Genomic DNA, 16,611 nt, shown 5'->3' with positions numbered 1-16,611 from the left:
CCTTCCACTTCCCAGAATTTTCCTCTCTCCTTGTCCCGCCTATACTTCCTGCCTGGCTACTGGCCAATCAGTGTTTTATTTATACAGAGCGATATCCACAGCATGTGAGTGTGTGTGTGTGTGTGTGTGTGTGTGTGTGTGTGTGTGTGTGTGCGCATGGTGTGCATGTGGAGGTCAGAGGACAACTCGGTTGAGTCCATTCTCGCCTTCCACCCTAGGTTTCAGGGCCTGAACTGAACTGACTAGTCTGGAGTGGCAAGTGTCTTTACCCACTGCCCACTAACTGAGCTGCTCTCAATTCATTGTTTCTCCTTCTTCTAGAGAAAACATCCCTGTCATTTATATACGTGCACCCCAGACATGCCCGGTGCCTGAAGAGGTCAGAAGAGGGTTTCGGATCCCCTGGGACAATAGTGCTCTTGACTGCCCTGAATGTTTGATTGTTTGATATTAGACTTAATATTTGGGCTCAACCTAAAACTAGTCTGTACAAAACTTCTATTGGGCTCACATGTGATATTTAATTTCTACTTTCAAAATGTTGATTTTTTTGAGTAGAGTACTACCAATATTTTATCATAATAATTGGTAATCAAGCACTCACTTGTTCCCTGTTATTAAATCTTGAATTCTCATAACATTTTCTACATATCCTCAAATATTCTAAATATCAAATTCTAAAGGAAAAGTCATGAAAGTATTAAATTCTGATCTTTGCTAATAATGTATTTATCAGAAATACATTTCTCTAATTTTATCTTTATAGGTAATAATTTTTTGTCTATGACAGGAAAAATCTCACCCAATTATTTCAATTCTATATGACAAAATAAGCTGTGTTCTATTAAAAAGTAATTAAAAAATAAAAAATGAAAGTTACCTTTTCCTGAAATTACTTCTTTTTCTATTCGCCACCTGAATCCAAACTGGTATGAAAATAAATGGAAGTACAAAATTTAAATTACATATATATTCACATCTAAAATAAGTCAAGGATGATGACATTTTCAGCCTGAAAAATAAAACTAATTCTCAGTGTGATGGCTTTTTTTCTTTTTACAGGAATTTGAAAATACCTCTGAATAATTACCAACCTCTGTTAAAAGCAACTTTTAAAATACCCTAAAAGTTACAGGTGTCAAGGCAGGAAAACACCTACATCCATATCTCATGCCATGGTGTATGACACTGACAGGAAAGGGGCTGTGGTTATGCAAAGGACAGTACTTCAGTATGTTCATAACTCTGTAGAATCACTGTACTAACAAAGAGTCCAGGGGCTTGAGAGACGGCTCAGTGCTTAAGAGCACTGGATGCTATTACAGAGAACCGGGTTCAACTCCCAGTACCCATGTGGTGGCTCATAACCGCTTGCAACTCCCCTTCAGGGGATGTGACATCTTCTGGCCTCCACAGGCACTGCACACATGTTACTAGCAAGTTTCCCAAACCTTTTCTTTCGTTCATTAATCTATTTAACAAATACACTTATTAAGCACTCATTTAATCACAGCTGCTGAGAGTTCAAGAGCTATGCAACAGCATCCACAACTAATTTGCAAGAAAGTGAGAAACCTCTGGGCTCCAGCAACCACACAGATTCACAGGATTATGCAAAGTAATTATTGCTACTGTCTGTACAGACCTAGAAAACAACTCACAAACTAAAAACACTAAAGAGACCAAACTAAATGAAAAAGAAATCCTTAGCATTTCTTTTAAGATAGCTGTTTATAAATAGATTGTTTTCTTAGTAGAACAGAAATATGCGCTACCCATACACACATTCCTTCTTTTCACATTTCCAACTGAGACCATCCGTTCCTGGATTACCATTTCTAGTTCCTATGGAAGTTGAGCTAGGAATAAAAATAGCTTTAATATTAACTAAAGATGTAAAGCAGGAATGGGAATCTGCAACTACTAATTAGCACCGACTGAAAGTTAATTTTATCAAACTAGAAATATTTATGTAACAAAGTACATCTGCCACTCCATAACTGGCAATCAATCAAACCATTAATTTCAAGCATGATCTGTGAAATGAGACACCACTCTGCAGTGCTCAGTCACTAGAGGTTCAAGATGAGAGCCGGATGGACCAGCTGCTAGCTGTGTGTAAGTTCAGACTTTTTATGGCTGATCTCACAAACAAAAAGCACCCCGTCCTTCATAAATTCCATAGACCCTTTGTAAGCCCCATGACCACAGAAGTTAAGCAGTCAAAATGATATTGCAAAGTGCAAGAAAAAAGATTCAAATCAGTGCCATGAAAGAATAATGTGGGTCATGGTAGTTAATAAAAATTAATGCTCTACTTGAACATTTAGAACTCTAGCTATAAATATTCATAGGGCATACCTTATTTTCTTTGTATCTACTGAGATCGGCGATACAGTATTCCTTGAATAATTTATCATAGTATTTCTTTGCAAGTCTCTTCTCCCTAAATCCATAAAGAGTATGCATTATACATTTAAAAATTCAACTACAGTTTGCTACTTTGAAGCGATATCAAATAGGTAACATATAAGATGTAAATATTAATGTTAAAAGAGGCCTAATAAAGACAGATGTGCTGACTATCTGGAGATGAACTGTTAATGGTGGCTCTCTCAGAAACTGATGGACTTAGAGAAATGAGAAATAGAATTACTCTTCATTTATTACCCTTTGTGATGTCTGGACTTTGAAAACCACTTTCATGATTCTTTTTCCCCAAATATTCAAAACATTTTATAAGAAACATAGAATAGCTAATTATAAGACAACAAACAATATAATAATTATGTCTGAAGATGAGGTCAAACAATTAGAAGCTAATTAAAATTGCCTAAGATTAGCCACGGAAGCAAACCAGAATCAAGAATCCTAAATGTAAGTTGTTTTACCCTTGATTCAGAAGCTGTCCTATAAAGAGCTGAATGCCATGGATAAGACAACAGTGACCAGTGCTGGAGGGATGCCTCAGTGATTGAGAACACGTGCTGTCTGTTCTTCAGGAGACCTCAGTTCAGTTCCCAACACCCATGCTGGGTGGCTCACAACCACCTGTAATTCTAGATCCAGGGAATCTGATGCCCTCTTCAGGCCTCCTCGGGTTCCCACACACATGTGGCATACACACACACACACACACACACACACACACACACACACACACACACACACACACACACAGATACATACTCACACATGTAAATAAAATAGTAACATCTTTAATAAATGATAATAAAAGAGAAATCAGAATAAGAGAGACAAGACTAAAACATCTGCTTCATCAGAGGCTAATGGCTGAAATTTCCAAGCCATCAGACTGGCAAGACGGTTCAACCAGTGCAGTGTCCTGCCACGAAGGCTGATGACCTGAGGTGAACTCTGGGACCCACAGAGAAAGAACAGAACCAACTCTTTCAAGTTGTCCTTTGACCTCCACCTCCACACAAAATAAATAAACTGTAATAAAGTTACCAAGTCATATCGTCTTCATCCTCCTCGTTCCACAGGAACCTATGGTTTTCTCGTATAACATCCAGGTCTGTCCTATCATTCTCCCTAGAAAACAAAAATTTTAATTGAGTATAAAAATAAATTAGTCAGATTTAGGTTAAACAGTGCTGAAAATTTTGAAAACTTGAATAAAATATAAATAAAAAAGTACAGTTCTATTTGGAAATTTTTATTTAAAACAACAATTTCAATATTTTCAGAAGCTTTTTTGGGAAAAGTGCAAGAAAGGAGCAAGTTCAGTAGAGAAACAATTCATTCACTTCTAAGGTGGTATAATTTACATATGGTGCTATGTTGCCAAAGCAAGGATGAGAAAGCTGAACGGACTAAGTGAGAAAATGAGAATGAAAAAAAGTTTCAGAATAGATCCATGTAAGTAACCCTCAATAATATGTAATGTTACATCATTTCAGTAGCTTCCTGGGAAGACCAGTAAAGGAGGAAGAGAAATAAGGATGCTCAGTTTGGAAGCAGAATAAACATTTGAGCAGTATGGGCTCAGTGGATAGGGGGGATAAAATTGGGATCGCTAAGACAGTGTGCTAAAGTCTTTAGGGCCCTACCTACTCAGAAATTAAACAGAGGAAATCCATTCAAGACCAAGAGCCTGAACACAGGAAGAATTTTCAAGTGTGGGAAATTCCAGAGTGAAGTTTCTTGTTTGCCTTACTTTATTAATAATGTTTTTACTTTTTGAGATTATAATTACATCACTTCTATCCTTCCCTTTCCTCCCTCCAGCCCCTTTCACATACTCTCCCCAATGCTCTCATTCAAATTCATGGCCACTTTTTCAATTGTTATGCACGCACACACGCGAACGTATATAATTACTGGTTGCTTCCCTCCTTTGGAAACTTGCATGGCTCCTTCTGGTACCATGAAAGTGAGGCTTAGGAAGGAAGCTTTCAGATCCTTTTCTGGATCATGTGTCCTAAGTATCTGGTGTCTTCAGCAGTAGGGACTTATCTTCAGACAAGAGCAACAGCAATAGCCTATAGTGTTTGGAGTCTCTTGGACATTGACTTATTTTGCAAAAGCAATCCTGGATACTACAGTTTAAACATGTCATTGTTTCAAAGATCTTCGTCAACAAGACACAGGAGTATTTCTCACACATACCGTTATTTCCCACATCATACCCGGCTCAACAGTGAGGAAGCTACCTGAAGCCTGCTGCCAAGGAAGATGTAACAGAGGTCCTAGAAAACCATCCACACTTGCCCTACATCCCATGTAAACTTCACAATACTTACCCCAGGCGCTTAAAGTCCTCCCTTTTGCCACCATAGTACAAAATATAGTCATTTACAAATTTTGTGTGCCTTTGATACTGAAATGCAAAACATTAAGGATTTTTATAACTATTCAAGAGTTGTTCCATTGCAATATATTACTAAATGAAAAGAAAGTAAGGTATGAGTCTGTCTAGCATTTTTTTTTTTTTTTTTTTTTTTTTTGGTTTTTTGAGACAGGGTTTCTCTGTGTAGCTTTGCGCCTTTCCTGGAACTCACTTGGTAGTCCAGGCTGGCCTCGAACTCACAGAGATCCGCCTGGCTCTGCCTCCCGAGTGCTGGGATTAAAGGCGTGCGCCACCACCGCCCGGCCTGTCTAGCATTTTTAAATCAAGACAGACAAGTGTATGGTAGACTTTCACTTTCTGCTTGAAAACATTTCAAGCATGTATTACTTGTAATGTTTGGAATCTTCATGCATACATTATTCTTGTGATAAAAGTGTACAACCATTGGAGGAAGAGGAAGCTTTCTGTTCTGTTTCTAGACTGCACACAACCTCATTCTCTCATCCAGTCTAATAATATTACAAATAAAGAAATTGTGGCTTCTAAATTACAGGGAAAAAGTAGAATTTATCGTCCATTATTATACAATGTAATAATAATTAATGATAAAGTATATAAAATAGGATGTAACGTTCATAAAATTAAGTGCCACCAACATTAAGGTTTCAAAAGCAAACAAGAAATCAGAAGGGCAGACATGGTGGCTGGTACCTGTAATGCCAGCATTCAGGAGGCTGAGGCAGGAGGAGCAGCCGGAGCTCCTGGTCGGCCTGGGCTAGAGTGAGACAGTGTCTCAAGAAGAAAAGAAACAGAATAAATTAATTGTGGTCAGTTTTTTTTTTAACTTTAATATTCAAAGAATCCACAAAATCATTTTATTTTCCATGCACTATAACAAGATTTATGGACATTTAATGTTTATTTTTAAAACCTTGGCAACATTCTCCACACTCAAGCATGTGCAAGCTGAGCTGTCTCAACTTCTGTGATCACACCCTTAAAGACACAGTGATTTCACTGATCATAATGTATTCAATATTCAATCAGAACATGAAATTGAGTGGGGAGAAGCCCAAATACCTCAAGGCCTGGGTTCAAATTCTTCAACTACCACTAAATGGGCATCTGTTAGAGCAGCTAATTTTTTCCATAAGGAGCTAGGTGATCAATTCTGCAGGCTTTGCAATCTCACGTCTCTGCTGTCACTGCTCAGCTCTGCTAGTATAACACAAGGCAGTCAGAGGCAACAGGCAGGGCTGTGGTCAACACAACCTCTCCTGAACAAAACTTGTCAGTGGAGCTTGGTTTCCAAGGCGTTCTCCTCCCGATTCCTCACATTAACAACTCCAATTTTGGGCATTATATATAAATACAAATACAAGCTTGTGAAAGGTGGTGACTGACAGGAACACCAGGGATTGTCCTTACGCTGAACTACATTCCCTAAGCTTTCTTTTTGCCTCATCTAGCCCACATTTAGAGATGAGACTAGCAACTTGAAAACACTACTAGGCACAGACTGAAACAATTACAACAACAGTCTGCCCATCCTCACCCACAACCTGCTCCATCTCCCTAACAACCTGCTCTATCTCCCTAACAACCTGCTCCATCCCCCTAACAACCTGCTCCATCTCCCTAACCTGCTCCATCTCCCTAACAACCTGCTCCATCTCCCTAACAACCTGCTCCATCTCCCTAACAACCTGCTCCATCTCCCTAACAACCTGCTCTATCCCCCTAACAACCTGCTCTATCCCCCTAACAACCTGCTCCATCTCCCTAACAACCTGCTCCATCTCCCTAACAACCTACTCCATCTCCCTAACAACCTGCTCCATCTCCCGAACAATCTGCTCCATCTCCCGAACAACCTGCTCTATCTCCCTAACAACCTGCTCTATCTCCCTAACAACCTGCTCCATCTCCCTAACAACCTGCTCCATCTCCCTAACAACCTGCTCCATCTCCCTAACAACCTGCTCTATCTCCCTAACAACCTGCTCCATCTCCCTAACAACCTGCTCTCCCTCACCACCAGCCTGATTTCCCTAACAACAGCCTGGCCTCCCTCACCTTTAAAAGGCCAAGAGTCATTCCAGGAAGATCACTGACTGTTTTGTTTTGAGACAGGATCCCACTATGCAGACCTGGGTGGCTTGGAGCTTGCTATATAGACCAGGCTGGCCTCAAATCCAGAGATTTGCCTGCCTCTGCCTCCTGAATGCTGGGACCGAAGGTGAGCACAATCACACCCAGCAAGACCACTAATTTTTAACATAACTACTCCACTGTAGCTAAACAACCAAGAAAACAAAACAACATCCACACCGAAAAATAGCACCTACACTTTCATTCTCACTAGGTGCCCTAACCCCTTCAATGAAGGTGTCGGAGACGGTAGACCGTATGTTTAAATGTTTATGTGAGAAGACCCATTTGGAAGCGAATCCAAGCTTCCAAAGGGTTAGGAAGGAAGAGATCAAAAAAAAGACCTAGGACACAACAACCTGAAGGAATGACATGAAAGGGAGTGATGTGACTCTAGTGTGGGGCTTCCTTTCCTCAGTCCTGGCCTGGGAGCAGGCGCTCGCACCCCGCAGGTCTTGCCCGGCCCTTCCTGCTCTCTCATGTCCTGGGAGCAGGCGCTCGCACCCGCACCCCGCAGGTCTTGCCCGGCCCTTCCTGCTCTCTCATGTCCTGGGAGCAGGCGCTCGCACCCCGCAGGTCTTGCCCGGCCCTTCCTGCTCTCACGTCCCGCAGCAGTGTGATGGCGGAGCAGAAGTGCTGTGAGCCAGTCGACGGACTCAGACAGTCTCCAGTCATACCCGAGGAGCAGGGTGACAGCAGCCTAGGATGGCACACTGGCAGTTTAATTTAACACAAAAGTTCTGCGGAAAATTGGAAACAGCCGAGAACCCGGTGAGAAGGGAATAGATTAAAACGGTACTACAGAAGACAAGACCGGAAAAGGGAAATCTGGAGAGCCTGACAAGAACAGGCTGGAACGGCTGGAAGTTCGTGGACTTTTAAGTCTGTTTATAGAACAAAACTAGTACTTTGCATTATTTTACTCTAAATTCTTCCCATATATTAGCAACAGAGAATTATACCTGAAATATAAATAGTAAATATCTATAGAAATGATTACTAACCTGTAAATATAAAACTGGTCTATCTGACTTGACAAGATTTTCATTTTTAAAAATTAAAATACAATAGGTTAACAAGCAGATTTTGAAATATTCTATTAGTTATAAAAACAGGACTATAAAAAGGATACAGCATCCATAGCAATGAGATGAAACCTTCTATTTCTTGCTTCCTCCCTGTTAAAAAAAAGTTTAAGTAAATTCAAATATCCATACTTCATTAACATAATGAAATCTACTTGTCCCAAGATTATAAACCAGCTTAAACCAAGGAATGTTCTAACACCAAAACACCACACCTGTCCAGCAGGTCCGCGGCGACTTGCTTATGGGCCACCTTTCCATGTTTTTCTCTTTGAAATGGTTTTGTAAGCAGCAACTCATCTTCGACTGTCCTAGTGTATTAAGAAGAAAAATTATTAAAACAGTTCATTTTTCTTGAAGGGTACAGACTAACTTTTCATGTTTATGATTGCTCAACAAGCATTCCACCAGTGACCTGCACCTCAGCTGTGGCATTTTAAGGCCAAAAGGTTCCTATAACTACAACTGAACACTTGGTCTCCAGCTGGCCATGCTATTTTAGCAAGGTGGGGCCTTGCTGCAGGAAGTGGATCACTGCAGATGGATTGTGGTTTCATAACCTGGGCCTCACTTCATTACTGCTGTTGGCACAACACGTCCAGCTTCTTCATGCTGCTGTCTCCAGGTGTTTCCCTTGACTGTACCCCTTCCTGCTGCTGTCTCCAGGTGTTTCCTGACTGTACCCCTTCCTGCTGCTGTCTCCAGGTATTTCCTGACTGTACCCCTTCCTGCTGCTGTCTCCAGGTGTTTACCTGACTGTACCCCTTCCTGCTGCTGTCTCCAGGTGTTTCCTGACTGTACCCCTTCCTGCTCCTGTCTCCAGGCGTCTCCCCTGACTCTACCCTTTCTTAAATCCTGAGCCAAAACTAACCTTAGAGTTGCTTCTTCTCAGGCACTGGTTCACAACAAGAAAAGTAACTTAACACATAAGTGCAAAGAATTAAAGACTTAACTTTAATAAAGATCTAACAATTAAAGAAATATGTAAAAGAAAGTTTGACTATATAGGACACTGACCACAAATGATGAGCCTTATCGATATAGATAAACAGAACCCTAGACCATAAGTATCAAACTAAATTTGCTCAAATTCTATTCTTAGGGACTGTACCTGGGACTTCATGTACCCTAGGCAAGTATTCTACCAACTTAATTACATCCTCAGACCAGAAAGTAATTTTTTTTTGTTTGGGTTTTTTTGTTTGTTTGTTTTGTTTTGTTTTTCAAGACAGGATTTCTCTGTGTAGCTTTGCACCTTTCCTGGAACTTACTCTGTAGCCCAGGCTGGCCTCGAACTCACAGAGATCCACCTGCCTCTGCCTCCCAAGTGCTGGGATTAAAGGTGTGCACCACCACCGCTCGGCTTTTTTTTTTTAAAATATTATATGTGTATAGTTTTATTTGTTTGTTTGTTTGTTTATTATGTATACAGTGTTCTGTCTGCATGTACACCTGCAGACCAGAAGAGGGCACCAGATCTCATTACAGATGGTTGTGAGCCACCATGTGGTTGCTGGGAATTGAACTTAGGACCTCTGGAATAAGCAGCAGTGCTCTTAACCACTGAGCCATCTCTCCAGCCCGAAAGTAATGTTTCTTAATGAAAATCTAGAGAACTTACATTGTTATAATATTTTATAATTACTACTGTTCTTTGTGTTATTCATGAAGTCTGATGATCTCATAAAATGCTCAGTTCTAGTTAGCAAACCTGACATATTAGTCTTACTGTGGAATAATAAACCAATTTCTCTGAGTTCCATTAGTACAAATCAAGCACTCTGATGTCAATACATAGGGAGTTTCTAAGCACTGAAAGCTAAGAACAATGCCTCTAAACACTCACATCTGGACTCCCAGCACTTGAGAAGCTAAGACAAGATTGTGAGTTAGGACAGCCTGGGCCACACAGGGAATTCCAGGCCAGCTCAACTACATAATAAAACCCTGTCTCAGAAAATAGAAAAAACAACAAAATTGTGTTGTCCTCCTTGTGACACCCAGGCTTTTGTGCTAGAGGATCTTGGTCCCCCAACTCAATAAAACTCCCCATGAGTTCCCTCCACTGACCTGCTCATTCAAGTAAACATCACAAATGTTCTGAATTACAATTCATCCTCCACACGGACCTCACTTGAAAAGCAAGCACTAGCAACTAAACCCCCTTTGAGCTGTGACATTTGCAGACACACAGGTCTTAACAAATGAAAACAAAACACAAGCAATAAAGAAATCTTTCCTTTTCCCACCATCCCTTTCAATAAACCCCTTCCCAACAAAACTTCATTTTTCCCACAACTATCTCCAAATTTAAATCCATTTATTAGTGTAATGAATAAAACCTCACTTGCTACAGCAGTTGTTTCCATATGCAAACTCAATCCCAAACCTTTCAATATTATTTACTTATACCTCATGTCAATATAGAAATAATGTGAACTACGGACCAATAAAGACTTACTTCTTCTTCTTCTTGCTGGATTCTCCACCTTGCTCATCATCACTAAAATCAGAGTCATAACCTCCATGCCCGTGCATCTGCAAAAGAGTACGAAGTCAGCTGTGTAGACCTTGAGCTGCCAAATATTCAGGAAACACAAGCGTGAAAACCAAGTGATCTCAAAGAGCACAAGGTTTATAAGACAAGGCAGGAAGATCACGGTCTATGGGCTATACAGCCATCTAAAACTTTCGTTCCCTTTGAAATAATGGACTGATAGTTTAGAAGTGCACCAATGTTTGCTACCTTTCATTGCTGTTAGAGAAGTTAATCATTGGCCTTTTTCCCAGTGAAACCTAAGCCTGGATGCTGCAAGTGACTGTATGCAAGGGGCAGTAATGCATCACTTGCACTTGACTCACAATAGTTACTGTGTAGTACGTTAACTCCTAAAGATGTTTCAGCCATTGACAGACCACTGAAAGTATTTATAAAGGTGAGGAATTATTGCCCAGTACTTCAACTACACATTTTATATGCCTAATGTGCAAATACCATTATATTACAATTATCTAAGTAATAATTACAATAACATGAGGTATATTATGTATAGTAGTTTTCAGGCTGTCTGTGGTGTGGGTGATTGCTGTACCACTGAGTAAATATACCCTGTGATGGTTGAACAATGAAGAAATTGCCATAAGATGTATTTCCAAAGTGTCTCTCTTATTAAGCAATGAATTGAACTATATAATCGCTTTGTCATAGACACCGTGCTAAGTACTTTACAAACAATGCTTTTGACTTTTCAAGTTAAAAACAAGTACTTATATTTTAGGAATGAGAAGAGTCAAGGGCAAAATCAATTTTACAAAGCAAAAAGCTAAACTGATCTGCTTGATTCTTAAGGCCCCAGTTTCAATCGTTTCTTGGGAATATGATTAGGCGCAACTTACCAGAATTAGTGTTTGTAAACAGTACACTGTCAACTGGTTAAAAATCTTCCCTTAATTTTTTAAACGTGAGTTTTGTTTTGTTTGAAGTTTCCTCAAAATAAATCACCTTACCCCTTGGCTTGGTCAGTCTTATTGTTTATTTTTAGACTGACATTCTTGGAGTTGCTGAAAAGCCTCAGCGGTCACTCAGTTTGAAAAGACATCTGATTCCTGCATTACACAGAACCTGGAACACGGAGAAGCAGGGGTACAGATGGGTTTATTTCACTATTGTATGTCATCAATATTCAATTCCTGAGGCTGAAAGGAGCCAGTCCAGGTCAGGTGACAGTATTTTTGGTTTAGTATTTGTGTCAGCAAGTGCACAGAACTTGGGGCACACATTATTAGCATCACTGCTGAAAGGAACCAGTCCAGGCACAGTGGCATTAACTTTAGCATTTGTACAGGCCAGTACAGCTAGGACAATGCTTCTATTCTCTACTACCTTCCTTATGTCACTCCATCTCTTGGGGTATTATTCACCTGTTAAAGAGGTAGCTATGTCAAATCGTTGAGTTCTACGAGTCTCTGTAATTCCATTTTCAAACTTAGGGGTGTGTGTGTTTATATCTCTCTTCCCTATCCCACCAACTGCTAAAGAGAAGACCACAGCCAAGCCTGGAGACACAGGTTTGCAGACCACGGTTTCCCACCTTCCCTGGCTGACATCTATCACTGCCCTATACCTCGAGACTTCACAACTTTTAGCAGGCCAACATCTTATCACAGCTGTTCAAATTAAACTACACTCTGATCCTACAACCTCACTTTCTTCTTACTTTGATGATGGGAAACCACACTGTGGAGCCTGGGACTTTAGCAGAATTCAAAGTCTGGCACAGATGCTTTTCATTTATCTTTCTTTCTTGCTTGCTTTTTTCATTCTTTTTCTTTTCTTTTCACTTTCTTTTTTTCTTTTTCTTTTTTTTTGTAAGTGTTCCTTGATCTCTCTGGGCCTCAGCTTCCCCACTTACGTAAAGGTTAACAGGAGGCCAGACCTCGAAGGAGTAAATGAGCCACCAAGCTTAAAGGGTTTGGGGCAGTATCTGGTACAGTAAACCCTGTAAATATGAACTAGTAGATCATCTCGACCCCTCATCCCCGACATCACTTCCCTGCTCCGACTCCCCCATTTATTTTTCCTCTGGCAGCTTCCCCAATCCCATAAGCTACCTTAACTCAGAAGCTTCACTAAAAAGCTCCCACTCAAATCATGCTATCAACCGACTGGAGTTAAGAAAATATCGAGAGAACGGGGTGCATCTGCTGCCCCCAGAATCTGTCAAAATAAAAACTACAACCAACCACTATGAGGAACCAGTTTCAGAGTCCTCTCCGACACCCAATACGCCCACGGCCCTCTTTACACACACCCCTTCCCTTCCGCTCCTCTCTGCCTGCCAAGTTCGCCCCAAGAGTCGCGGCAGCTGCAACGACGACCCACGGCCTCAGCGAGCCGCTGCAGGTCTGCGCCGGTCCTACCGAGCCGCACAGCGCCGCCGCCCGCGCACCGCCACCGCCCGCCGCACGCCTGTCCCTACGGGTACCGCCTGGGAGCAGCTTCCGGCCGGCTCGGAGGCGTGTCACATCTACAAGGCACCGATCTCTAGCGCTCCGACCTGGTGTTGCAGCCAGAAAAGCTCGGGGGGAAAACAAGGACGGCGGAAGAAAAAGCCCGGAAGAGGAAGCGGAGGCTGCCTGATTTGGTCCCTCGTTTTCCCCCTTGGCCACCTCCCTTTCCCTCTGGGGAATCCAGCATGTAGTACAATGTGGCACTGCCCGCAGCCAAGCCCACGTTCTTCATTGGAAAATATATCTTGCTATAGAAAAAGCCCTGCCTGTCGCCTGCGGTCCTCTCTCTAGTAACCTTAGTAACGCCTCCACGGAGCATCCTCGCCCAGCAAGCGGCTCAGCCTCAGATCTGCCTTATTACCCTCCTCTTCCCCCAGGAAAACAGTGCTCAAAATTAGAACAAAAATAGCTTCTCCGCGTTCCGCCACCCACACAATAGATACTGTTCCAAATGCAGTGCTGGCGGCTGAAGAAATCGAATTGGCGAGGAAAGAAAGAAAGGAGGAATGGGAAAGATTTCACAGGGTGGCGGATTCTCGGCCAATAAGCGACCTGGCACGTGCGAAAGGGCATCCAAAATAGAATTTTTTTTTAAAGGCAAAATTAAATTATCTTAAGCCCCACTAGTTATTCCTGTACTTTGCTTGTCCTACACCGTGACGTCCCACTCCCCTTTCCACTGGGTTCAGATCTTTTCTCCCTCCAGGAGCAGCAATTATTCATCTCATCCTTCTCACCCAACATCGTGTCTTTGAAATCACAGGAGCTACTAAAACATTCGTTGAATAGGACTGACATGCCTCTGGCTTTCACAGCAGGCCCATTTTAAGAAAAAATCTGGCACTTAATACACATTAATTTTTACATCTTTAATCCTAAACAGTAGATAACAATATCCCTGTCAGTCAGTACCAGACTTCTTTTCATTCCTGGCAGTAAATTGTAGATACATCCTGATTTACCCAGAGCAGTGAATGTGATCTTGTTAGTTCCATGATTACAAATTCATGTATTTCAAGACGCATTTGAACTATACTGCGACAAAAGTATTTCCTTAAGAAACTAAAGACAACAGGAATCCTCATACTTCACTATTATAATACATTGAATTATTTTGTGAAGCAGCCATTTTTGATAAATATCTAAAAACCAAATATTTTGTTCTTTTATTTATTACTAATAAAGTCAAGAACATCTATACCTTATATCCAACTCCTTTATACAATATTCGATATATATTAGCATTTTTATTTCTTTTTTAGCATCTTTTATTTGTTACTTAATTTTGCTTTTCTAACAACTCTGTGCCACTGTTGTAGACCCCCTTTAAATTTTTAATTTTGTGTGTATGTGTGTGTGCCTGATTCTCTATATTACATTACATGTGGAGAACAGAACTCTGTGTGGGAAGCCCCGGAACAGTAGTTCAGAGTGGTGTGGGCCAACTATTGTGGGTACTGGGAACCAAACTCTGGTCCTCTGAAAGAGCAGCAAGCCTTTCAACAGCTTTGCCAAATGTGGTGGTTTTGAATGAGAATAGAGACTCATACATTTGAACGCTTGCTCCTCATTTATTGAAATGTTTGGGAAGGATTACGAGGCGTGACCTTGATGGAATGAATAGCTGTGGACTTGTTGGAGGATATGTGTCACTACAGTGGGCTTTGAGGTTTCAAAAGTCCAGAGGCCCACTATCTATCTATCTATCTATCTATCTATCTATCTATCTATCTATCTATCTATCTATCTATCTATCCATCCATCCATCCATCCATCCATCCATCCATCCATCCATCCATCCATCATATCTATCTATCCATCCATCCATCCATCCATCCATCTATCATCCATCGTATCTATCTATCTATCTATCTATCTATCTATCTATCTATCTATCTATCTAATCTCTGTCTATCCTCTACCTGCAGCCTGTAACTTGTGGATCCATTGTGAGCTCTCAGCTACTGGTCCAGAACCATGCCCGTCTGCCACCAAGTTCCCTGCCATGATGGTCATGAGTTCCCCCTCTGAAACTGTAAGCAAGCCCCTGGTTAAATGCTTTCTTTTATAAGTTGCCTTGCTCTTGGTGTCTCTTTGCAGCATAGAATGTAAGACACCATCTCTCAAACACATGCTTTGTTTACACGTGAGGGAAAGAAGCACAGATCCAACTCTGCAAGTCGATAAAGGTTTGGAGCTGGGCAGCCCTTTCCTTCCTACACAGTTTAGCTCCTATCCCTCAGCTCATGATTCTGTGGGAAGCAGTTTCTGATTTGATATGTGTTTCTAGTTCCCATTCAATCAAAGGTTTCCTTTTTTGCTTTGAGGTCAGCAGGTACTGGAGACATTAAATACAAAATATATGCTATAGATAGATCACATAATCTGAATTTGAAACAACACAGGACATAAAATCTACCTGATGGAAAATGTCAAGTAAGCTATTACAATTCAATATTAAATGATACAAGCACCCATTAAGTACTTGCTCTGGGCGGGGCAGTTGTTGTGAACACAGGCATGTAAAAACCTTTATCTCAAAGTCTGGCTAGCTAGAAAGACAAAGCATATAAAATAATAAAATTAATGTATTTGATCATATACCGTAAGTATATGGTATATGAAAACATATGGGTCCCAGGCTGTAAGCTGTGTTATTGATGTTTACAAAAATGTAAATGTGCACTGATGTTATGTAACCTAAAGTAACAAAATGCTATGGCAGATATGAGATAATGGTGAGAGAAGATGTGTGATGGCAGTGGTGGTGAAATATCAAGTTATGTTTTTAATACCAGCCATGAATGCAGAATTTTTAAAAAGGAGTAGTGAAGGACAGTGCTGCCCAGCTCCAAACCTTTATCAACTTCCAGAGTCAGATCTGTGCTTCTTTCTCTTATTCATAAAACAAAGCATGTGTTGGAGAGATGGTGTCTTACATTCTATTGCTGTGAAGAGACACCATGAGCAAAGAAAGAGAGAACTTGAGGGCAGATTTAGAATGTTCATGAATGCTAGGCTTTGGCATTTGGTTAGTGCTAAAGGAGAGTATAAAATACAGGGTGGTATTTTAGCTGGGCAAGGATGTGAAAATCAGTTTAGATGTATTTAAAGGGTCCGGTGTCATTCCTGGCTCATAGTAAGGGTTAATAAGTGTTTGCTGTTGTTTTGAAAAGGAGACACTATGTGTAGTGTTTTAATAATATATTATCTCTTTAACAGAATGCAGAAAAACAGGAAGTGGGGGGGGCAGTGAGGAGTTCATCAGAACAGATGGCAGGCAGTGTTGGGAACTGAGAGAAATAATTTAGTAGTTGAAGGAATAATGATGGAAGTTGTGGCCAGTTGAGCACACACGATGATGGATAGAGGAACTAAAGGTGTATTTAAAGCTGAGAAGATTGAAGGGTTGTAAGCATTCTAATGGAGCCTAGGAGAGCTACTTTAAAAAACCAACCAAACAAACAAACAAACAAGCAAACAAACAAACAGTTCCTTGATGAAAAAATGAATTCGCTTCAGGGGAATTTGAAACGCGAGCAAAGCACACAA

The 16,611-nt window shown here is 40.9% G+C and overlaps 1 protein-coding gene across 5 annotated transcripts in view; it reads right to left on the bottom strand.

Annotated features, from left to right (window-relative positions):
• Positions 1-16,611, bottom strand: part of LOC128124526 (protein FRA10AC1 homolog) — a 51,051-nt gene that overhangs the window by 16,546 nt on the left and 17,894 nt on the right. The window contains exons 1-9 of one of the 5 annotated variants that reach the window (XM_052760927.1): positions 12,861-13,236; positions 11,557-11,671; positions 10,511-10,587; positions 8,265-8,360; positions 8,097-8,142; positions 4,767-4,843; positions 3,472-3,555; positions 2,362-2,446; positions 881-926 (exon numbers count right to left, since the gene is read on the bottom strand). In XM_052760927.1, the coding sequence (XP_052616887.1) occupies positions 881-926; positions 2,362-2,446; positions 3,472-3,555; positions 4,767-4,843; positions 8,097-8,142; positions 8,265-8,360; positions 10,511-10,587 (511 nt within the window). In that variant the 5' untranslated portion in view covers positions 11,557-11,671; positions 12,861-13,236. The other 4 variants (XM_052760929.1, XM_052760926.1, XM_052760928.1 and 1 more) reach the window with 4 other exon arrangements.

This window comes from Peromyscus californicus, unplaced genomic scaffold (assembly GCF_007827085.1).
Source record: "Peromyscus californicus insignis strain IS unplaced genomic scaffold, ASM782708v3 Scaffold_4__1_contigs__length_199733344, whole genome shotgun sequence".
Taxonomy (NCBI): Eukaryota; Metazoa; Chordata; class Mammalia; order Rodentia; family Cricetidae; genus Peromyscus; species Peromyscus californicus.
The sequence above is the reverse complement of the archived record's forward strand: the minus strand, read 5'-3'. Positions and strand labels throughout refer to the sequence as shown.